Source organism: Schistocerca americana, chromosome 3 (assembly GCF_021461395.2).
Source record: "Schistocerca americana isolate TAMUIC-IGC-003095 chromosome 3, iqSchAmer2.1, whole genome shotgun sequence".
In the NCBI taxonomy this organism is placed as follows: domain Eukaryota; kingdom Metazoa; phylum Arthropoda; class Insecta; order Orthoptera; family Acrididae; genus Schistocerca; species Schistocerca americana.
The window spans coordinates 880,354,535-880,375,926 of record NC_060121.1 but is presented as its reverse complement, the minus strand read 5'-3'; the positions used below and the strand labels follow the sequence as shown (position 1 = coordinate 880,375,926).

Sequence of the window (21,392 nt, the reverse complement as noted above, 5' to 3'; positions counted from 1 at the left end):
ACCATGTGAACTTCTGAAAATTTTTGTTTATTATTCGCAAAAGAGGGTGGACTGAGGATGAATAGCTATAGGGTGTGATATTGGGACCTTAACCTACATCAATGAATAGTTGGTTTCAAAAAGTCAATCCCACCGCAGGGGATGTCTCTCTTGTTAGGAGGCTCTGTTATGAGTGGTAAAATACCAGTGGTTAGAAGTGTCAGAGCAGCATCTTGTTTACAGTAGGAAGGACATTAGTACAAAGATCTGTTAGTTGATAATTTTTGGCAACTGCCAGAAATTTTTTTTCCACCCAGTTATACAAGATGTCCCAAGAGAAATGGTCAGTATTCAGCCTTATGACAGGAACAATCATTTGAGGCAAAAAAGTCTAGTAAACATAGGCTCTAAAATGCATACCTTAAGAGCTATGAGCATTGCTTAATCTTCAGTACTGTGAAACAAATCTCTACTACTGCAAATTCTTTGCTTTCCATAATTTGAGAGGTGGTGGTATGGACTAAAACAACAATGCTCTAAAATGCATACTCACTGCTGAACAAGTGCTCAAAGCTGTTAAGGTATACATTTTAGAACACATGTTTACTGGGCATTTTTGCTTAGAATAACTGTTCATGTCATATCCCTAAACACTGACCATTCCTTGTCAGACACCTTGTATCTCAGTCAGTGTGAAATGCGAGCTATTCATTCTGCATCAGAATATTTAAGGACAGAGGAATAAAATTAAAGAACTACTTATTTCTGTAGATGTAAGAAAAATACAACACATTTATTGATAAAGCCTTTACTTTATTTGAAAGCTGTTTTCCTCCAAAAGTAACCCAGATTTAGACCCAAATCTACAAAAAAACCGGGGATTGCTGAAGGAATATAGGTATATTGTAAGTCAAAAAGGAAACTGTCACTCAGCAAGTGTTCTGAAGTTGATGCTACAGCTTATTATAAGGCAGAATGCAAAATATTAAAGATGGTAATATAGACATCATAGCAAATGCATTATAAGAAAAATGATAGTCACATCAGCTAACAAAATCAAGGCAATACGAGATTAAGTGAAGGAGGAGATGTGAAAGAAGGGATTAGGAGCAGAAGATAGCTTCAAGAGTAAACAATAACATTGATGCTGTGGTATAAAACATTTTAACAAGCATTTCATAACTGCTACGGAAAATGTGGAGTTAAGTTCAGTAGATTCCACCAAGGAATATGCCAGACCAGCCATTATTGATAACTTCAGTAATAAGAATACGACCCACAATACACCAGAAAAATAATGTCCACCATAAAATTGAAACTTTTAGTGGTTGTGATAAAAAATCACCACAGTTAATTAAAGAATTCTCCACTGCATGTGGTAATGTACACTGGTGTGCATATTTAAGGCCAAAAGTAAATTCTGCATGATTTGTCACAACCAAGTAAAATAGCTCGACAAAACTTTGAACGTACATGGAAAGAACTGCTGAAGTACGGTACAGAAAGTAACTGAAATAAATATGCAATAAGACAAACAAATGGCATTTTTGTTCAGAGGCATCACGTGATTTCTGATGTGCCTCTGGACATTGCAAAATGTCATGGCACTTAATATGGAAGCATAGACGGCAGTGCGTGCTTTGCTTTGCTATGTGCTCCCATGCTGGCCATGAGATTGGTAAGTAGTTATTGTGGTAGGGCGTTCCATTCCTTCACCACACCATTAACAACTGCTGGATGGTCATTGATGCATGTGGACACACTGCAATGTGTCTCCCCAATGCATCCCACAGTGCTGGATGGTATTTAAGTTTGGGTGGCAGATGAGTCCATTCACTGAATATGAATATCCTCTCATTCCAAGAGCTCCTAAAAATGTATTCTGGACCGAATGCTCACATGAAAACACACACATGGGGAAGGAGTACAATGTCACAGAAATGTTGATAGAATGAGTGTACCACTTTGAGGTCAGTACTACCATGGAACATTATGACTCCCTGCACCATACCACATGGATCACCAAAATGATCTTGTTCCACTATGTTCCTGGGTGCCTTATGTATCCCCACCTCTTGCCATAAGAGTGTACATGCAGAATCATTACTCAGACTCAATCTGCTCTCATCTGAGAAGAGCATATGACCCTACTCCTCGCTGGTCCACTCCCTACACTCCTGGCACCATCGCAAATGTTGCAGTGGATGGTGGCAGAACACAATGTACTGGTCATCAGGCAGAGAGATCACCCCATGCAGCCACCATGTCACTGTGGAACATGAGATTGCATGCCTGTTAAATGTGGTTGCAACTACAACTGCTGTTTGATGTGAGGCCTTTCTTTCCTGTTGCACAATGCAGCGGTCATCTGCTGCTGTAGTTGACTGTGCTCAACCAACTCCTCTCCTTCGGGTGGCAGTGCTTGTGATTCAGAACACTTCCCATGAGCATGAAACAATGCTGTGATCAGCACTCCAAGGTTACATTCATCATACTTCATTCGTCTTCCAGTTTCCTGATGATTGTACCCAATGTGAAGTCATGCAAATGTTGTCTCTGGATCATGTTGTAATGAATACCATCACAGTGCACTGTACCTGCTCAGCTATTGACATTCACAGTCTTTTCTGACTCCTTCACCTGGTTCGTGTCTGAGGGCCAGCCCCACTTGGTGCTATAGTCACACTGACCTCACGTCATGCGATGTCCAGGATTCTGGGAGACATCTGGCAATAAGCTCCTGCACTTTCTTTTATATCCACTGAGTTGTTAATATGTTATGTTACCTCATCCTCGAGTGTTGCAAAGCAGTATATTACGTTATTTGTGTAGTTAGTCATTTATCACTGGAAAATTTCCCGAAATTGATTTTCTGTATAAGAATACGGATAAAGAAATACCGCAAACTACTGTCCATTTTCGGCTTTGCCAGAATTCTCCAAATTTTTACAAAAGGTAATAGAGTAGGGACTTCTTAACTATCTTACTATAAATAATATATTGTCAAAGTCACAGCTCAGATTTCTAAACAGTTCTGAAACTAAGAAGACTATTAACACAAACAGCAATAATGTGCTTAATTTGCTAGACAATAAACTGGAGGCTGCTAGCATATTCTATGACCTGTCAAAGGCATTTAACTGTGTAAATCACAAGTAAATTATTTAAGGTAATAACTCAGTGTATAGTTGATGAATCCAGAGCTACAGAGTTCACATGCAAACTGTAGGGCTGCATTGTCCCGAGTGACTAAAGTGTGCCTGCTTTGCATGCCGACTGGAGTGAGGGGTCATGTCGGGTTGAGTGGGCGAGGGAAGAAAGGAGATGAGGAATGGGAGGGAGTGTTGGGGAAGCAGGGCTGTCAGCTGGGAAGAGAGGACAGGAGTGCACACAACGGGAATGTGGCACTAGTGAGCTTGTTTTTGTCCCAGGCAGGGAAGCTGTGCACGGCATACAGTGAAATGGAGGAATGGATCAGGAGGTGGATATAGAACAGAGGAAGAAGATGACTACAGAGAAGAGATGTGGCTATGCAGGTCAGTGAGTGGTGGAGGTGGTTTCAGAGCTGGAGCTAGTGGAGAGATGAGGCCACAGTCCTCCTGCTTGTGGCCACAGTTTGAGGGGACTGGTGTTTAGTGGTCTTGCCCATATAAGAAACTCTGCAGAAATTACAGCAGAATCAGTAAATGATGTGACTGCTTTCACAGGTGCACTGTTTCTGATATGGAGGAAAAGCTGCAATGGAATTTGACTAGGATATACTGATTGGGTACGTAAGGCAGATTTTGCACCTGGCTCTTCCACAAGGATATGGCTCATATTGCAAGAGGTTGGAAGAAGGTGTGCCATTTGTTTGATATTTTCTAAATTGGTTGGGCAGTGGAATACCACTTTGGAAAAGGTGACAATTATGGCCAGATGTTCCTCATTTGTTTACCTTGTTCTGAGCTGGGGTGATATAGGGTACTGAGAGGGTGCCCCTTTCCAGGTGGTTTGTAGGAATGGTTGCAGTGTTAGGGTTGCATGCGCATATGTATGGGAGATCTGCTTGTGCACTGGGTTTGGGGGGTTGTACCTGTCTCTGTGAAGGCCTTAGTAACATCTTTTCTATACTGGACAAGGGATTGCACTTTACTACAGATGTGCCACTGCCTGGTGGCCAGACTGTGTGGAAGAAACTTTTTAGTGTGAAAGGAATAACAGCTATGAAAATGGAGGAACTATTGCCAGTGAACTTGATATAGACACTAGTTTTTATGGAGCCATCAGAGAGGTTGAGGAAGGTGGAAAGCTGGGCTGAGGAGGAGGAGGAGGAGGACCAACTGAGGGCAAAACGAGAGATGGTGTCGAGGCTGTGGGAGAATTATTGTGCATTTTGGTCCTGGATCTATAGCATGATGATATCACTATGAACATGATGCCGAAAAAAGTTAGGATCGTAGATAGCAATGAAAGACATGCGGATGCCTGCAGTTGTACTGTGGATTTGTTTGTATATCTTCATTTTTACATTAATTAAAGAGCTTTTCTAACTCTTATTCCCATTGGACAATACAAGCAACCGACTCCAAAACTCTTAGGCATGCTTAAGCCCATTACTTGCACCTTCCTTAGTCAGTGAAATTTATCACATCAAACAACTAAGACTTAAAGAGGTGCAAAACTTGGAGCATAAATGCCACACTTAAATGGTGCAATGAAGCAAGCCATTGAACACTCTCTAGAGCTTGGACAAATCACAGTTATGGTGCAAGAGAAATCCTCCCTCAGGTGCCTAGGTTCTCGAACAACGTTATTAGAGGTGCAATTGGGATAAGCTAAGCCAGAAGCCTTATTACCAGAGAATCTTCCTCAAAGCTCAGAAAAGGCTGGAACCCTGCCTTAAAATTAAAGAAAGGACAGAGGCAAGGTCACACAAGAAAATCATCTTGGAACAAAACCACCTAGGCGACAGCTGCTGACTGGTGTATTGGATGTCATACAGAGCACCTTGGACGGTCCAGGAGCACCTGGAAGTTGATAGTGACTGCAAAAAAGAAAAGGGAGGGAATAACCAGCAAATATAAAGAGCACACAAATGAGCACAGGTCGATGACAGTGATTGATATTGAAATATTGTGACAAAAGATATGAAAAACCAGTGATGTACCTGAAACTACCTCATGAATCAGCAGTGTGGAGAGAAGTTGTATGCTTGTTGCTCATGCAGTCAACCTCAGATGCAAATGTCACTTTAGTCTTCACCACCCTCAACCATTGCAACTCAGCTGCAGCTAAGAGGGACGAACACCAAGAAAGCTTAGCAAAGGTAATGGAAAGGATCCAGTACACCCACAGATAGCTAAACACTGTTGTCCAGACTTCTGCCTCTTCATCAGTTATTTCAGCCATTCATGATTTTGAGAATTAGAAATGGCTCTAGCATGTATTATATGCCTAGGCAGAATCATTGGAAGAGAAAGCATCAGTTCATAAAAATTTGAGCCTGTGGGCAGAAAGCTACAGTAAGAGGACAATATCTCTGAGAAACAGATTGACAAGTTGATGGTGAAACTACCGGGCAGAAGTTAAACTTTACAGCAACACGTAAACTGGTATATCAGGTTTGACCAGTGCAAATAGAAAAAGTTGGCATAGAACTCACATCAGATGCAGCACAGCAATGAGAGAGAATGACATTTTACATTTTTCTATCAGTAATGATTCTGATTAAAGTTAGTTGACTGACTGGAAACTCCTGTATAATAGAAGAATGTAAATGAACAAGCTTGATGAATTTTGTGTTAGTGGGAAGTAGGATATCATCATCTTATTGAAAAAGGACTGTAATAAAATGCAAATTGGCAGCATCCCAACAGAAGAAAGGCAGAATCTCACATCCAATAAGCCAATAAGCCTCAAGTTAAAACACCAACAATGTTGTTCCTGGAAAAAATGAGGATTTTTTCCCACTAGAGACAGTAGTGCAAAAAGTGAGGTATGTGGTCAAGCAAGAAAACTGCCCTATTCGGTAAACACTGCCTTAAACAATATATGTTAGAGCTAACATATCTGCCTCAGTTAAAATTTGCAAGCACGTTTTGTATGAAAATATCTAGTCATGGGGGTTCTTGTACATATGAGGGGGTACCCAAAAGAAACCAAACCACATTTTTGGTGAGCAGAGATATTGTAGTACTGTGTGTTGTCATTAGGAACATACACATCCAGTAAGCCAAATTCTGTCGCTGAAGGAGGTCAGGGCCAGCTTTGGCAGGGTGGAAGCAGTCTGATTTGTGGCAGTTGGATGGCTGATTTTCAGTTGGGTGACTGATTTTTCTGTAATAACAATGCTCCTGCTCACACGGGCCTGTCTTTGCAATAGGTCTTGACCAAAAATTGTATGACCCCTATTCCTCATCCCCCATAATCATACAACCTTGCCCCATGCAACTTGTGTTTGTTTCCTAGAATGAAAAGAGACATCAAAGAAAATGTTTTGCTGATTTTCCTGAGATGAAGAAAAAATGAACTAGGAGCTGTCAGGTATTACAACATATGAATTTATACAATGACAACTGTTTTGGGTGATTGTCGTTTGTGCTATACCTGATTTTTGTGAACATTGTGTAGTGGTGAAATTTTTACTCAGAAAAAGGGGAACACAGACTCTTGAAATGTTAAAATGATGTATAAGGATGATGCTATGGGGAAAGCTCAAGTGTTTGAGTTGTTTTCCTATTTCAAAAATAATGAAATGTCTGTTGATGACAAACCTCATTGTGGTCATCTTTCCACAGCCCAAACACATGAAAATGTTGAAAACATTCATGCAGTCACCAGTGATGGACCACTGAAGAAATTGTGGAGCTGTTGGGAATGACTTGGCAGTGCAGCCCCCCAGGACCACAAACTTTCATTTAAATCAACAAGAAAAGCACTTTCTGTAGGTAGGAGTTCAAAGCAGTAATTGTGACAATATTTGGGAACGAAAAGGGTGGCTGCCAGATTCGTGCCACGACTGCTGACTGATGAACAAAAATAAAGTCACATGGAAGGATGCTGTGCTTTGTTAAGAAGAGTGCCGAAATGTTTTTTCAAAATTTATCATAGGTGACAAACCTTGGTGCTGTGCTTACAATCCTGAATCAAAGCAATAATCAAGCCAGTGTAAGCCTTAGAAAGTTTGGCTCAGCCCAAGAAAGCTCGTTGGGTGAAATCAAACATTAAGACACATCTGATTTGCCTTTTTGATAGGAGAGGAGTCATACATTGAGACTTTCTCCTGCAGGGCCAGACAGTTAACCAGGCTTTCTACTTGGAAATTTTGAGAAGATAGTGCAGCTTGATTTGCGGCAGTTGGATGGCTGATTTTCAGTTGGGTGACTGAATTTTTGCATACTAACAATGCCCCTGCTCACACAGCCCTGTCTTTGCAATAGTTCTTGACCAAAAATTGTATGACCCCTGTTCCTCATCCCCCATAATCATACAACCTTGCCCCATGCAACTTTTTTTGTTTCCTGGAACGAAAAGAGACATCAAAGAAAATGTTTTGCTGATGTTGCTGAGATGAAGACAACATGACAGAGGCACTGTCAAGCATAACAACATATGAATTTATACAATGTTTTGAAAAATGAAATGAAAGATTAGCAAGTGTGTTGGTGCATGTGGAGGATACTTTGAAGGGGATTGAAGGTTTGTGCTTAAACAGTAAATAAATAAGTTAAAAAAAACAACAACATAAATTTGGTTTCTTTTGGGTGCCCATCATATGTTGAAGAAAATACTGATTTCAACAGTATAACTAAATATCATGATCTGTCTAATGAAAAAGATATATAACTCTCTCGAGTTGAATTACCAAGGCAAAATACAATTATTATTTGCATGTTAAGGTCATCAGCTGGGGAAAAAATTGTTTCATAATGGAGGAACATCAAGTAAACTTCCGTTAGGAATCTGGAATGCAGTCAATGACTGTGATATGGCTTTCAAAATGATCTGCTGTCCTTTCCTTTCACATTTTATTAGAGCAAATCTAGATTTCGGCTGGTAACTAGCCATTATTTCAGAGTTTTAACACCTGTCCTAGTATGCCAATCCCCTGTTGTTCAGGCTCCTGTCACAGTTCCTTCAAGACTTAAGACAAGAGTCTTGAATGAACTGTGACAGAAGCCTGAACAACAGGGGACTGATATAGTAGGACATGTGTTAAGACTCGGAAATACTGTACTGATAATGGCTAGTTACCAGCTGAAATCTAGATTCTTTTATAAAGCCTGAAAGGGAAGGACAGCTGATGGCTGTTCTCCATCATTTGTAAAGACATGGAGGAACCTTAGGAAGAAATTCACTCTCCCAAGGAAAATATAATCGTATGTGGTGGCTTCAATATTGATATCTAAAAATCCAATAAATTCAAAGATGATGATATAAATTTATTACAATCATTCAACATAAGCTCAACTGTAGCTTAACCAACTCAAGAAACAACAACCTCTGCTTTTATCATTGACCAGAATGTGACAAAAACATGCAGATCTGCCTATAACATATAAGTGGTAAATGCAGGTTCTAATGATCACTATGCTTAAATTACAATGAATGCTTTAGGAAACTCAAAACTCAATGGAATAAGTCGTACTGTAAGGAATTTCGATTCAAAAACTGTGTCCTTCTGAAGGATGAAATTTGGAATGATATATGCAACTGTAATGATACCAATGAAAAATATGATAAGTTTATGACCATGTTTAATTATTTTTTAAATAGCTTTTCTGAAGAAAAAAACAACATTGAACTCTATTCAAAAACAAATAGGTGGATTACAAAAGGGATTAGGATAACATGTCAAAATAAGAGGAGGTAGTGAGTATGAGTACTCCAAGGAAACTACTAATCCTGATTTTACTACCTATTTCAAAAGATATAAACAAATACTAAGACAAGTTAATTCACAAGGAAAAAATACTATAAAATAACAAAATAATGTGTAATTCCAAGAATAAAACCAAAGTAACCTAGCTGATGATAAAATAATGCATAATTCCAAGAATAAAACCAAAGTAACCCGGCAAATTATAAGAAGAGAACGGAATGCAAAGTCCATTAACCACAGTAATATGGAGCTAATTATGAATAACAATAAGCTAACTGAACCCAGACAAGTGGCTAGTGCTTTCAACCATCATTTCTCAAACATAGCACAGCAGTTGACAAATAGCCAGACAGTAAGAGAGTACAGTCAGATCAAAAAATTCATGCAAATACAATATTCATGTATTCAGTGACAGCTGCGGAAGTGTTACAATCATTAAAAGATTGCCTAATAAATATTCTGTGGGTGCTGATGAGATACCAGGTACTGCCATCAAAGCTAGTGCAACAGTTATTGTGGAACCACTAGCAGATACAATAAATTCATCATTTAAGACTGGTGATTTCTGAATATCTTAAAGCTGTGAAAATAACACATCTGCATAAGGAGGGTGCAAAATGTGAAATTTCTAATTATAGATCAATTTTGTCAGCAATCTTTGCCTTTTTAAATGAAATATTAAAAACAGTGAATGATACTCTGGAATATTTCTTGACATTAATGAAGCCTTTGACCTTATTGGCCATGAAATTCTCTTGCAGAAGTCAAGTATTACAGAATTGAGAGGCCAATTGGAAAGGTGGGTCCAATCATATCTAAATTACAGAAATAAAATACGAAGACAGTGAAAAACAAAACAAAAAAAGTCTAGTATTTGCAGTAATAAGCAAAACTCAAGTATGAAGTCTCATAACAGTCAGTGCTGGGACCTCTCTTATTTCTGCCATAAGTAAATGACTTGGCTGATAAAATACATGATGGAACCACAGGACACTACTATTCTAACTAAAGGACACAGTGAGGAAATCTGCAGGAAACTGCAACATTGCTTAAGAATAACTTAGCACAATGGTTCAAGACCAACATCAATTCTGAAAAAACTGAGGCAGTTAAATTTCAGATCATGCAAAACCACCATCCTGCAAATCCTGTTTCCATGATTTAAGGAAAAAATGCCAGTCATACAAAAACTTTAGGCATACATATTCAGGAGGATTTGAAGTGGGTCATTTATCTTACCACTGTAAATAAAAAACTGAATACACTAATTTATGTTGCTAGAATTTTCACTCAAAGTACAGTACAGTGAAGAGACGTCTGCACTGTATGCTGCTTCAAGGAATAATGATGACCCAAATGTCTGACAGACAATAATGTCAATTACATTGATATTTTTCTAATGAAGTTCATTTGATCGCTTAAACATCTGACTCAGTACAAGTCAGTCACTGCATGTCAAGAGAAGATTGAATTGTGCATTTATCTTCAAATAATTGGGCTACTCCTTTTATAGAGCTGCTAAGGTATAAATAACTAAGGAGTATCTGTCAGAGTCTGCTTTACTTTTACTGAAAGCAGAAATGTTCGACAGCTCTGGACTCTCACAGAAGTTAGTCATGATACATGCCATTAAGTGACCAGGACATGGCCACCCAAACCCAACAGCTCTGGAGTTGAAAGTACAGCACCAGGAGGTGCGAGCAGATTATGGCAGTGTTGTCTTCTCAGGGATGGAGGCAATGCCATGGTCACCGTGCAACACGAGTATTATGTAGAGAAGATCCTCCAACTTCTTCTACATCTACAACTATACTCCATGAACCCAGTTTTGAAGTGGGTGGTAAATGTCTCAATAGTGAACGTATTGATATTAACAGATAAAATACGATGATGTTACTTGCTTGCAAATAAAATATAGTTCTGAACTCACCTGTGAACTTGTATCAGGTCATGAGCTGTGAGACACTGTGGTCTTAGTTGATATAAAGTCTCCAGTGCTGCCACATTCCCAGCCTGCACGGCACCATTCATGTATCCGAACCATGATACAGCAGCCTCTGTTCCTGCCCAGTACACCCTGTGGATGAATGTGTGTCTGAATTATTGACCAATACATACAGCAGCATTGCATATACAATCAAGTCAAATAAAATAAACTGCTCATATAAAGTATTGCACATCTCCATATCTATGTATGTGTTTGAACTTAGATCAGAGGGGAGTAGCAAATGAAAGAATAACTCATATGAAACTACGAAAACAACTTTACTATCAAATAAAGACAAAACGATAATCAAAATAATGGCAGTCTGTCGCCGCTGCTAAATCTCATGCACTGTAAAACCCTCGGATCCTCTTCGGCATGCTGTTCACTGGGCACAGCATATGTAGCTGCCCAAATCTGTCCCTCTCTCTGAAGGTGGGCCTCATGGGCCATCCACTGTGTGACGTACTGCAAGTTTCAGCTGGTCCCCAGCATAATCAGGCACTTTCATGTTAGCAGGTACTGCAGGCTATTCCATGTGGCTGATCCCTGTCTCCTGCAGGAAGTTGATCATGGGGTGGACAGTGTGACTGTGCATTATCTTCTCAAAACATCAACATTTCACTGAAATGCCTACTGCAGTAGGGCTGAACAATTTATCAGAGATTCTCATGTCAATAATGCGCATCCTTCAAATTAGTCTCGATAGTGACGAGAGATGTGAGACATACCTGTGTGGCACTTGTCTGAAACATGAGTAATGTTTCTCCCAGACAAACCTGTGAGACTGCATGCCTGGCGCACTCTTCTATGAAGATTGTCTTGTGTCTGACAAATGCTGCTCTTCACAGTGAAGAGAACCTGATGCTATTGATCCAGATTCGATTCCAGGTTTTCTTGTGCCCATCTTCTTTGTGCATCACTGTGTCAGTAGGCTGTACTGTTTATAACGGATTCTTACAGGCCAACTGATTGTGTGAAGATGGTTACGTATTGTCTGGGTTGACGCAGTCCCCCCAGTTGCTTCTACAAAGGCAGCACACAGTTCTGTAGCATTCACCTCAGGGTACCTACAAGCCATAATCTGTAGGTATCAGTTGGCAGTGGGTGTTGTCGACTGTGGGTGACGACTACAAGTCAAATATTTGACTGTTCTCTAGTTCAATAATTATTTGTATCTTTGATTTGCATAAGTCTTCCAGTTTTTATGAGGTAGTGAATTGCATTTTATTAATCTCATAAAGTACATAATCTAAATCATCGGATTCAGGTAAAGTAGAACATGTCAAAAAATTTTAGTGGAACTTCACCATTAACAGACAGCAGCTCACGCTATTAACAGTATCTTAATAACAAGAGCAGCCATATGATAGTTTTTAGGGGAAGGGGATGTCACAAGACCTGGGAGTATGGAGTATTTTTAATATAATGACCATTAGTAAATAGCCATCAACAAGTTCCTCTTCCGACCCTGCTAAAAACCTACATAATACTGACTTTTAAATCATTTCCAACTGACTACATTATTTTGGTAGGGCGTATGCGTCATGTTATCTAGAATGGAGGGTCAGATATAGAAGTAACACTGGGTGTGCCCCAGGAAGTGTGCGGGGACCCTTGTTGTTTATGTTATATATTAATGACTTTGCAGATAATGATAATAGTTTCTCAGAATTTTTGTATATGATGCAGTCATCTACAGTTCATTACTGTCTGAAAGAAGCTGCATAAACAGTCAGTCAGTCAGATCTTTTTAAGATTTCAAGGTGGTGCCAAGATTGGCAACTGCTTTAAATGTTCGGAAATGTAGAATTGAGTAGTTCACAAAACAACAAAATGTAGTATCCTATGGCTATAATATCAATGAGTCACAACTGGAATCAGCCAACTTATACAAATACCTGGGGCTCACACTTTGTGGGGATATGAAATGGAATGATCACATAGGTTCAGCTGTGGGCAAAGCGGGTGGTATGCTTCAGTTTATTGGTAGAATACTGAGGAAGTGCAATCAGCCTACAAAGGAGATTGCGTACAAATCATGCGTGCGATGTATCTATAATTTTGTGCAAATGTGTGGGATCTGTACCAAATAGGATTAACAGGGGATATTGAACATACACAGAGAAGGGCAGTGCGAATGGTAACAGGTTTGTTGAATCTGTGGCAGAGTGTCACAGAGATAATGAAGGAACTGAACTGGAAGACTCTTGAAGATAGACATAAACTATCCCAAGAAAGACTACTTAACAGAGTTTCAAGAACCAGCTTTAAATGATGATTCTAGGCACCTACTACAACCTCCTGTGAATTGTTCACACAGGGATCATGAGGACAAGATTAGATTGATTACAGCACACACACAGGCACTCCAGCAGTCGTTCTTTCCATGCGCCATATGTGAATGGAACGGGAAGAAACACTAATAACTAATACAATTTGATGTATCCTCTGCCATGCACTCCACTGTGGTTTGCACAGTATAGATGTAGAAGATTGAATGATGTGAACTGATCACTGAACATTGGTCAGATATGCTCATCTGTATATGTCATCAGTCTTACGTGGAAGGGTACTCATACAGCCAAATGGTGTAAGGTGGAAGTAGCAAATACAGGTTCAAGTCTTGGTTTGGACCAGATTTTTGCTTGAAAGAAGTCATTTTTTGGTATGAATTTTCATCAGTCTCTATTGAGGTCATTGCCCCTACTGAGGTTGAAGTTGAGTCTGACAGTGAAGTTATCTGCTTGCATATAACAAGTCTAGGTGATATCAAGTTAATTGTTGGATGTTTTTACTGGCCACCCAATTATGCTGTGACATTCAAAGGTCTACGGTCAGTAGCGATTAAATACCCAGATCCTGCATTGCTAGTTGGAGGCATCTTTAATCTACCAAGTATAGACTGGGATGTTTATGGATTCACTGCAGTGGGGGACTGGGGGTACAGACAGGCAGTCATGCGAAGTACTTTTGCATACATTTTCTGAAAACTATCTTGAGCAACTAGTTCAGCATTTTACACTCAATAGAAATGTCTGAGACCTTGTAGCTACAAATAGGCTGGACCTTACCGACAATGTCAGTATACAAATGATGATTTGCGATTGTGATATCATTATAGCAACTATGGTTACAAAAGTTAATAAATCAGTTAAGAAGTCTAGGAGAGTGTTTCTGCTAGAAAGATCAGATCAGCAGTTGTTAGCTTGTCACTTAGAAAGTGAACTGACATCACCTAGTTCCAGTAAGATGGACACAGAGGAAATATGGGCAAATTTTAAGCAGATTGTAAGTCATTGTCTGGAGGATTACCTTCCTAGTAAATGGATTAAGGATAAAAAAGACCCACCATGGTTTAATAATGGGATCTGGAAACTGCTGAAGAAGCAGAGGCTGTGGCACTCTTGGTTCAAAAGAGAACTCACAAATGACAACAAGCAAAGGTTAGTAGAGATTCATGCATGTGAAAAGATGTATGTGTCAATCATGCAGCTGTTACAACCATCATACCTTAGCAAAAGAGCTGGCAGAGAACCCAAGAAAATTCTGGTCCTGTGTAAAATCACTAAGTGGGTCTAAGGTTTGTTGACCAGTTTCAAGTGGCAGTTGGAGACAGCAAAATGAAAGCCAAAGTTTTAAGTTTCACATTCAAGAAATCATTCTCACAGGAGAACCGTACAAACATACTGTTGTTTGACAACTGAATAGACTCATATATGGATGACATAGTAATAAGTATCCCTAGTGTAGAGAAACAACTGAAAGAATTGAAAACAGATAAGTGGCCAGATCCGGATGGAATCCCAGTTCGGTTTTTCAAAGAATACTCTACAGCACAGGCATCTTACTTAGCTTGTATTTATCATGAATCTCTCACCTAGCACAAAGTCCCAAGCGAGTGGAAAAAGTGCAGGTGACTCTTGTACATAAGAAGAGCAAGAGAGTGGGCTTACTAAATTACAGACCAATAATATCCGTAACATCAGACTGCTGCATAATCCTTGAACATTTCCTCAGTTTGAATATAATAAATTTTCTTGAGAGATTCTTACATCCACAAATCAGTATGGTTTTAGAAAGAATCGTTCTTGTGAAACTCAGCGTGCCCTTTTCTCACATGCTATGCTGTGAACTATTGATGAAGAGCAACAGGCAGATTCCATATTTCTAGACTTCCAGAAAGCATTTAACATGGTACACCACTGCAAGTTGTTAAAGAAGGTGCGAGGATATGGAATAGGCTGACAGATAGGTGAGTGGCTTGAAGACTTCTTAAGTAATGGTAACCTGTAGGTTGTCCTTGACAGTGAGTGTTCATCAGAGACAAGGGTATCATCAGGAGTGCCCCAGGGAACTGTGATAGGACCTCTATTATTCCCTATTTACATAAATGATTTGGTGGACAGGGTGGGCAGCAATCAGTAGTTGTTCGCTGATGATACTATGGTGTATGGTAAGGTGTCGAAGTTGAGCAACTGTAGGAGGATACAAGATGACTTAGACAAAATTTGCAGTTGGTGTGATGAATGGCCGCTAACACTTGTGAAGGTTCTCTCCTCCTTGATGTGATTTCTTACTAATTTCGGAGAGACCCCACCTTCCACCAGACTTCTCCTGTGAAATGACTACTAGTCTGTAGCAACAGGTGCTGGTGGGTTCACAAACAAGTGTTTAGTATTCCAATTACAAATTAGTTTAACTTCCAGTCAACAAGAACTTCTTACAACTAGTAACATGAACAAACTCTCATTGCACTTCCACATCAAATTCAGTTCTGTGTTATCTATAGGTCTCCCTAGTTACCGTGTCCCATGATCACAGAACTTCGCCATGGATGGAGCTCCATGGCACGCCGAACTGCTCTGCAGAACCTGAGCCCCTGTCTGATCTGATGTCCTGAGCAGCTGTTTGGCACTCCCAGCACATTTTCAACATAAATTACCACACCAATCCAAACAGAACCTAATGTCCTTTTACATATAAATATTATTACTTAAACCTAGTTATTCACAATTCAGTTTTTAGTGTTACATATATTTCTATAAACGCAAACACACATGATCTCGCAGTCTCAATTCAGCAGTAAGGCTGCATATCACCAACTCTCAGTGAGTACCATGCATATTTGTACTTTTACTCACTGATTGTGGAAAAGTGTAAATTAATGTGGATGGGCAGGAAAAACAAACCCATAATGTTCAGATACAGCATTGGTACTGGCCTGCTTGATACAGTCATGCTGTTTAAATATCTTGGCATAACATTGCAAAGCAATATGAAATGGAATGAGAATGCAAGGAGTGTGGTAGGAAAGATGAATGGTTGACTTCTGTTTATTGGCAGAATTCTAGAAAACTGTTGTCCATTCGTGAAGGAAACTGCATATAGAACTCAAGTCTGACATATTCTTGAGTACTGCTTGAGTGTTTGGGACCCGTACCAGGCTGGATTAAAGGAAGACGAAAAAATTCAGAGGCGGGCTCCAAGATTTGTTACTGGTAGGTTCGAACAACATGTATGTGGTACAGAGATGCTTTGGGAACTCTAATGGGAATCCCTAGAGGGAACGTGTCATTCTTTTGGAGGAACACTATTGAGAACATTTAGAGAACTAGCATTTGAAGGTGAGTGCAGAACAATTCTGTTGCCTCCAACATACATTCCGCTCGTTCTGTTTGCAAGTGGAACAGAAAAGGAAACAACTAGAAGTGGTATGGGTACCCTCTACCATGCTCCGTAAGGTGGACTGCACAGTTTTTTTTTTAGATGTAGATGTAGAAAATGTTTGTTACAGTGCAGATTCTCTACAGGATGTTTAAAAAAATGACATGATTTTGGGCAGTAATAATTACTAAACATGGGACATACTACATCTACATGGATACTCTGCAAAGGTAAGATAGATACTGCCTACAGGAAAATTAAAGAGACCTTTGGAGATAAGAGAACCACTTGCATGAATATCAAGAGCTCAGATGGAAACCCAGTTCTAAGCAAAGAAGGGAAACCAGAAAGATGGAAGGAGTATATAGGGGGTCTATACAAGGGCGATGTACTTAGGACAATATTATGGAAATGAAAGAGAATGTAGATGAAGATGAAATGGGAGATATGATACTGCGTGAAGAGTTTGACAGAGCACTGAAAGACCTGAGTCGAAACAAGGCCCCCGGAGTAGACAACATTCCATTAGAACTACTGACGGCCTTGGGAGAGCCATTCCTGACAAAACTCTACCATCTGGTGAGCAAGATGTATGAAACAGGCGAAATACCCTCAGACTTCAAGAAGAATATAATAATTCCAATCCCAAAGGAAGCAGGTGTTGACAGATGTGAAAATTACCGAACTATCAGTTTAATAAGTCACAGCTGCAAAATACTAACGCGAATTCTTTACAGATGAATGGAAAAACTAGTAGAAGCCGACCTCGGGGAAGATCAGTTTGGATTTCATAGAAATATTGGAACACCTGAGGCAATACTGACCCTACGACTTATCTTAGAAGCTAGATTAAGGAAGGACAAACCTACGTTTCTAGCATTTGTAGACTTAGAGAAAGCTTTTGACAAAGTTGACTGGAATACTCTCTTTCAAATACAGGGAGCGAAAGGTTATTTACAATTTGTACAGAAACCAGATGGCAGTTATAAGGGTCGAGGGGTATGAAAAGGAAGCAGTGGTTGGGAAGGGAGTGAGACAGGGTTGTAGTCTCTCCCCGATGTTATTCAATCTGTATATTGAGCAAGCAGTGAAGGAAACAAAAGAAAAATTCGGAGTAGGTATTAAAATCCATGGAGAAGAAATAAAAACTTTGAGGTTCGCCGATGACACTGTAATTCTGTCAGAGACAGCAAAGAACTTGTAAGAGCAGTTGAACAGAATGGACAGTGTCTTGAAAGGAGGATATAAGATGAACATCAACAAAAGCAAAATGAGGATAATGGAATGTAGTCGAATTAAGTTGGGTTATGCTGAGGGAATTAGATTAGGAAATGAGACACTTAAAGTAGTAAAGGAGTTTTGCTATTTGGGGAGCAAAATAACTGATGATGGTCGAAGTAGAGAGGATATAAAATGTAGACTGGCAATGGCAAGGAAAGCGTTTCTGAAGAAGAGAAATTTGTTAACATCGAGTATAGATTTAAGTGTCAGGAAGTCATTTTTGAAAGTATTTGTATGGAGTGTAGCCATGTATGGAAGTGAAACATGGATGATAAATAGTTTGGACAAGAAGAGAATAGAAGCTTTTGAAATGTGGTGCTACAGAAGAATGCTGAAGATTAGATGGGTAGATCACATAACTAATGAGGAAGTATTGAATAGGATTGGGAAGAAGAGAGGTTTGTGGCACAACTTGACCAGAAGAAGGGATCAGTTGGTAGGGCATGTTCTGAGGCATCAGGGGATCACCAATTTAGTATTAGAGGGCAGCATGGATGGTAAAAATCGTAGAGGGAGACCAAGAGATGAATACACTAAGCAGATTCAGAAGGATGTAGGTTGCGGTAGGTACTGGGAGATGAAGAAGCTTGCACGGGATAGAGTAACATGGAGAGCTGCATCAAACCAGTCTCAGGACTGAAGACCACAACAACAACAACTCTGCAAATCACAGTTAAGTGCCTGGCAGGGGGTTCATCGAACCACCTTCACAATTTTCTATTATTCCAATCTCGTATAGCACACGGAAAGAACAAACACCTATATCTTTCCATATGAGCTCTGATTTCTCTTATTTTATTGTGGTGATCATTTCTCCCTATGTAGGTCAGTGTCAACAAAATATTTTCACATTTGGAGGATAAAGTTGGTGATTGGAATTTTGTGAGAAGATTCTATCGCAACGAAAAACACCTTTTTTTTAATGATGTCCGGCCCAAATCCTGTATCATTTCAGTGACACTTTCTCCCATATTTTGCGATAATACAAAACTTGCTGCCCTTCTTTGAACTTTTTCGATGTACTCTGTCAGTCCTATCTGGTAAGGATCCCACACCGTGCAGCAGTATTCTAAAAGATGATGGACAGGCTTAGTGTAGGCAGTCTCCTTAGTAGATCTGTTACATTTTCTAAGTGTCCTGCCAATAAAACACAGTCTTTGGTTAGCCCTCCCCACAACATTTTCTGTGTGTTCCTTTCATTTTAAGTTGTTTGTAATTGTAATTCCTAGGTATTTAGTTGAATTTACGGCCTTTATGTTTGATTGATTTAGTGTGTAACCAACGTTTAATGGATTCCTTTTAGCACTCATGGATGACTTCTCACTTTTCATTATTTAGGGTCAACTGCCACTTTTTGCACCATTCAGATATCTTTTCTAAATCATTTTGCAGTTTGTTTTGATCTTCTGATGACTTTATTAGTTGATAAACGACAGCGTCATCTGCAAACAACGTAAGACGGCTGCTCAGATTGTCTCCCAAATCATTTATATAGATAAGGAACAGCAAAGGGCCTATAACATTACCTTGGGGAATGCCAGAAATCACTTCTGTTTTACTCAATGACTTTCCTTCAGTTACTACAAACTGTGACCTCTCTGACAGGAAATCACAAATCCAGTCACATAACTGAGACGATTTCCATAAGCATGCTATTTCACTATAAGCCACTTGTGTGGTACAGTGTCAAAAGCCTTCTGGAAATTCAGAAATACAGAATCGATCTGAAATCCCTTGTCAATAGCACTAAACACTTCATGCGAATAGAGAGCTAGTTGTGTTTCACAAGAACGATGTTTTCTAAACCCATACTGACTGTGTGTCAATAGACCATTTTCTTTGAGGTAATTCATAATGTTTGAACACAATATATGTTCCAGAATCCTGCTGCATATTGATGTTAATGATACTGGCCTGTAATTAAGTAGATTACTCCTACTACCTCTCATGAACATTGGTGTGACTTGTGCAACTTTCCAGTCTTTGGGTAAGGATCTTTCATCGAGCGAACAGTTGTATATGATTGTCAAGTATGGAGCTACTGCATCAGCATGCTCTGAAAGGAACCTAGTTGGTATACGGTCTGGACTTGCTTTTATTGAGTGATTTAAGTTGCTCTATTACGCCAAGGATATTTACTTCTATGTTACTCATGTTGGCAGTTGTTCTTGATTCGGATTCTGGAATATTTACTTCTTCTTCTTTTGTGAAGGCATTTTGGAGGGCTGTGTTTAGTAACTCTGCTTTGGCAGCACTGTCTTCAATAGTACCTGCATTCCTAATGCGCAGAGAAGGCATTGATTGTTTCTTGCTGCTAACATACTTAACAAACAACCAGAATCTCTTTCGATTTTCTGCCAGCTTTTGAGACAAAGTTTCATTGTGGAAACTGTTATAAGCATCTTGCATTGAAGTTTGCACTAAATTTTGAGCTTCTGTAAAAGATCGCCAATCTTGGGGATTTTGCATCTGTTTAGATTTGGCATGTTTGTTTTGTTATTGCTGCAACAGTGTGCTGAGCCATTTTGTGTACCAAAGATGATCAGCTCCATTGTTTGTTAATTTATTTGGTATAAATCTCTCAATTGCTGCTGATATTATTTCTCTGAATTCAAGCCACATCTGGTCTACACATATATAATTAATTAGGAGGGAGTGGAGATTGTCTCTCAGGAAGGCAGCGAGTGAATTTTTATCTGCTTTTTTGAATAGGTATATTTTTCGTTTATTTTTGGAGGATTTGGGGGTTACAGAATTCAATCTCACTACGACAACCCTGTGTTCACTAATCCATGTATCATTTTGATGCTCATTATTAACTCAGGATTATTTGTTGCTAACAGGTCAAGTGTTTTTTCACAACCATTTACTATTCGTGTGGGCTCATGAACTAACTGCTTGAAATAATTTTCAGAGAATACATTTGGCACAATTTCAGATGATGTTTTATGTGTACCTCCAGAATTAAATACGTATTTTCACCAAAACATTGAGGCTAAATTAAAGTCACCACCAACTATAATTGTATGAGTTGGGTACGTGTTTGAAATCAAACTTAATTTTTCTTTGAACCTTTCAGCAACTGTACCATCTGAATTGGGAAGTTGGTAAAAGTATTCAATTATTATTTTATTCCAGTTGCCACCAATGACCTTTGCCCATACTAACTCACGGAAACCATTTACTTCAGTTTCTTGACAAGATAAACTATTTCTAACAGCAACAAACACGCCACCACCAACCGTGTTTAGCCTATCCTATCGGAGCACCATTACGTTCTTCGCAAAAATTTTGGCTGAACTTATCTCTGGCTTTAGCCAGTTCTCAGTGCCTTTAATGATTTGAGCATCAGTGCTTTCTATTAGCACTTGGAGCTCTTGTACTTTCCCAACACAGCTACGACAATTTACAATTGTTATACCGATGGTTCCTGTATCTACGTTCATCCTGTGTTCAGCATGCACCCTTTGTGACTGAAGCCCTTCTAGTGTTCTCCTGAGACCCTCTAACCTAAAAAACCGCCCAGTCCACGCCACACAGCCCCTGCTACCCATGTGGCTGCCTCCTGCATAGAGTGGACACCTGATCTATTCAGCGGGACCCAAAACCAAAGCACCC

At 39.5% G+C, this 21,392-nt stretch overlaps 1 protein-coding gene across 1 annotated transcript in view; it reads right to left on the bottom strand.

Moving 5' to 3' along the window:
• Positions 1-21,392, bottom strand: part of LOC124606460 (amine oxidase [flavin-containing] A) — a 270,234-nt gene that overhangs the window by 10,274 nt on the left and 238,568 nt on the right. Inside the window, exon 11 of the mRNA XM_047138441.1 lies at positions 10,773-10,919. Coding sequence (XP_046994397.1) covers positions 10,773-10,919 — 147 coding nt within the window. The remainder of the gene's footprint in view (positions 1-10,772; positions 10,920-21,392) is intronic.